Source organism: Pteropus vampyrus, unplaced genomic scaffold, assembly GCF_000151845.1.
Source record: "Pteropus vampyrus isolate Shadow unplaced genomic scaffold, Pvam_2.0 Scaffold989, whole genome shotgun sequence".
NCBI classification, from domain to species: Eukaryota; Metazoa; Chordata; class Mammalia; order Chiroptera; family Pteropodidae; genus Pteropus; species Pteropus vampyrus.
Window position 1 is genome coordinate 6286 of NW_011889770.1, and position 2670 is coordinate 8955.

The 2670-nt window shown below is 31.1% G+C and overlaps 1 protein-coding gene across 1 annotated transcript in view; it reads left to right on the top strand.

Moving 5' to 3' along the window:
- Positions 1 to 2670, top strand: part of LOC105310029 (olfactory receptor 5M1-like) — a 15801-nt gene that overhangs the window by 1893 nt on the left and 11238 nt on the right. The window contains 2 exon segments of the mRNA XM_011386265.1: positions 10 to 299; positions 302 to 356. Of these exon segments, the coding sequence (XP_011384567.1) occupies positions 10 to 299; positions 302 to 356 (345 nt within the window).

Sequence of the window (2670 nt, forward strand, 5' to 3'; positions counted from 1 at the left end):
ATTAATAAGATCCACTCCCTGGCTGCAAACCCCCATGCATTTTTTCCTCACCCATTTAGCATGTGTGGAAAATTTTTATTCCACTGATGTCATTCTCCAGAAGCTTGTTACTTTCTTTTCTGAGAAGAAAATCATTTCCTACTTGGGGTGTCTGGCTCAATGTCTTATTCTGGTGACTCTGCTCCTTACTGAATACTACACACTCGGTACCATGTCCTATGACAGGTACGTGGCAATCTGCAGTCCCCTGCATTGCAACAGCAGAATGTCCAAGCCACTGTGCATCTGCCTGGTCACTTTCTCTACCTCGAGGGTTCTATGGTGGGCATAATTTTATTGACCTCTCGCTTGTCATTTTGTGGACCCAACACCATCAACCACCCCTCTTAATGTTGACGTGTTCTGACACTTACGTAAAGCAGACGGCCCTGTTTCTGTCTGCAGAGTTTAACCTCACATGTTCCCTACTTAGAATGAGTCAGTTGAGGCATATGTGTGATTTTGTCAGTTCTTTGAAGGAATAGTTGCCGGCAAAAGGAAAATGTATTTAGGGATAAGATTCTATATTTAGCTAGATATGTTGAAAAAATATGTTCACTGTAGACACCGATCTGGTGCAAAAATAAATGTTTGTATGAAAGCATTAATAAATAAACAGCTTTAATGTGCCAAGGTTACATGTTTTTTCCTCATCAATAGGCCACAAGCACCTTTCTGCCATTCTGGAAAAATTTCTTAACACACCCGTAACTTTTTAAAACTAAGCGGTCCTCTCTCGGGCCTCCATACCATACATCTCCCCGTTGGATCTGGAGACTGAGCTATAGCAATACTGTGAATACCTAATATTTTTTCACATTTTCCAAATAACTTACGATAGATGTATGTATAGCCATATTTGATTTGTATGTATCTCAATGCATACACTTTATAAATTGAACCATGATTGCATAATTTCTGGGTTGAAAATATTAGGTATCTAGGAGATTCTGATTTGCATTCTTCTAAGATAAATTTGAAGAGGAAAAATAATTAAGGTAGAATTTTTCTACTAGAATTTAAAATATCTTAATCTTTATTAACTATAAGAATTTGGGTTAAAATACATATACAGATTGGTCAAAGAAGAAATAGAAATAGATTTATTTAGTGTGCAATGAAAATAATGTCACAAATCAGTGGAAAAATAAATGGTTGCTTAATAAGTGCAGGAGAGAATGGGTTAAAATGTGAGGGAAAATGTTATATATAATATTATAACATCAAACAAAATTGCATCTAAAATAATTTAAGATATTTCTGTAAAATATGACTGAAAAATCAATAACAATATAGATGTTTGCTTATTTAATTTTAGGATGCATAAAAGCTACAAAATGAAAAATAAAAATATAAATATTCTTTATGTGAGTAATCATCAGAAATAACATGAACAGCAATCATCAAACTTATGGATATGCCTTATTCTTAAAACATATATTTTAATTCTTCTGTTCAAATTAAAACAGATTTCTTTCCAAAGAATTTTAGTTGAGACAACAAAGAAGCAAATAATCTTAAATGGTATTATCTAATAATAAATGTACAGTGAAATGGTTATTCTGAAACATTAAACATCATCAGTGATTAGTGTAAATGGTTGATGCTTTGATGATTTCTGGAGAAAATGTACCCACAAAAGAATTTAGCAAAAGCTTTAAAAATGTTCAAAGCATTGAAATCAGGAATTTCATATTTAGAAAACTACCCTAAAGGAACAGTCAGAAGGATGTGTACATAGAGGTATGAGTCAACAGTAACAACAGCACATCGATAGAACGGCATAATGATTTTGTAATATAAATTAAGTGGAAAAAATATATACACAAAACACAGAGAAGCTTTCTTTTAACAGGATGTTGCAAGTAAATTTTACTTTTATTCCAAAATTGAAATTGAACTTTATTCTAAAATGGAAAAATATTTCAGCATTTTCCAATTCTCTTTCTACAATAGATTTGTAATATTTTCGTACTTAAGTTCAAATATGATTTGATGCCGTGTATTATACTACATTAAAAATGATGTACACTAAAAATAGTCTTGTGAAAATGCAAATATCTTACTATCAAGTGAAAACTATGTTCAATTTGTTTTATGAATTCTAAGAATATATATGCTTATTAATTTTATGAGAAAAATATAACAAAATACAAACAGAAGTCCATTGGGTTAGGACATATAAGAAATAAATGTTACTTCCTCACATCTGTCTGTAATTTAGTTATTCATAGTGAACATATTTGATAGAAACAGCCTTATTTAATCAACTGAAACTGAAGAATACAGCCAAATTTTTTAAAACTGCAGGTCATCTGGGTAATTTTATGGAAAATAATTTAAACATGTTAAAATAAATATAGTAGTCGATATCAGAAGAGCATTAAGCCTTGTAGTCTTAGTTAAAATCAAAGTGCACAATATTAGAATGCCAAATGTTTAAGGAATTTAAAGAAAGTTTATTATGTGTTTCAATATGAGGTCATCCAGTTGACTAATAATGCATGATGAATGTGGATGAATTATGTATCTCTTTATATAATTTTCCTTACCATTGATTTTCTCAATAGAATTTTGAAAACCACTGGAATAGGCTTGTCTAGAAAATATGATTCACAGTTGTATGAGCCA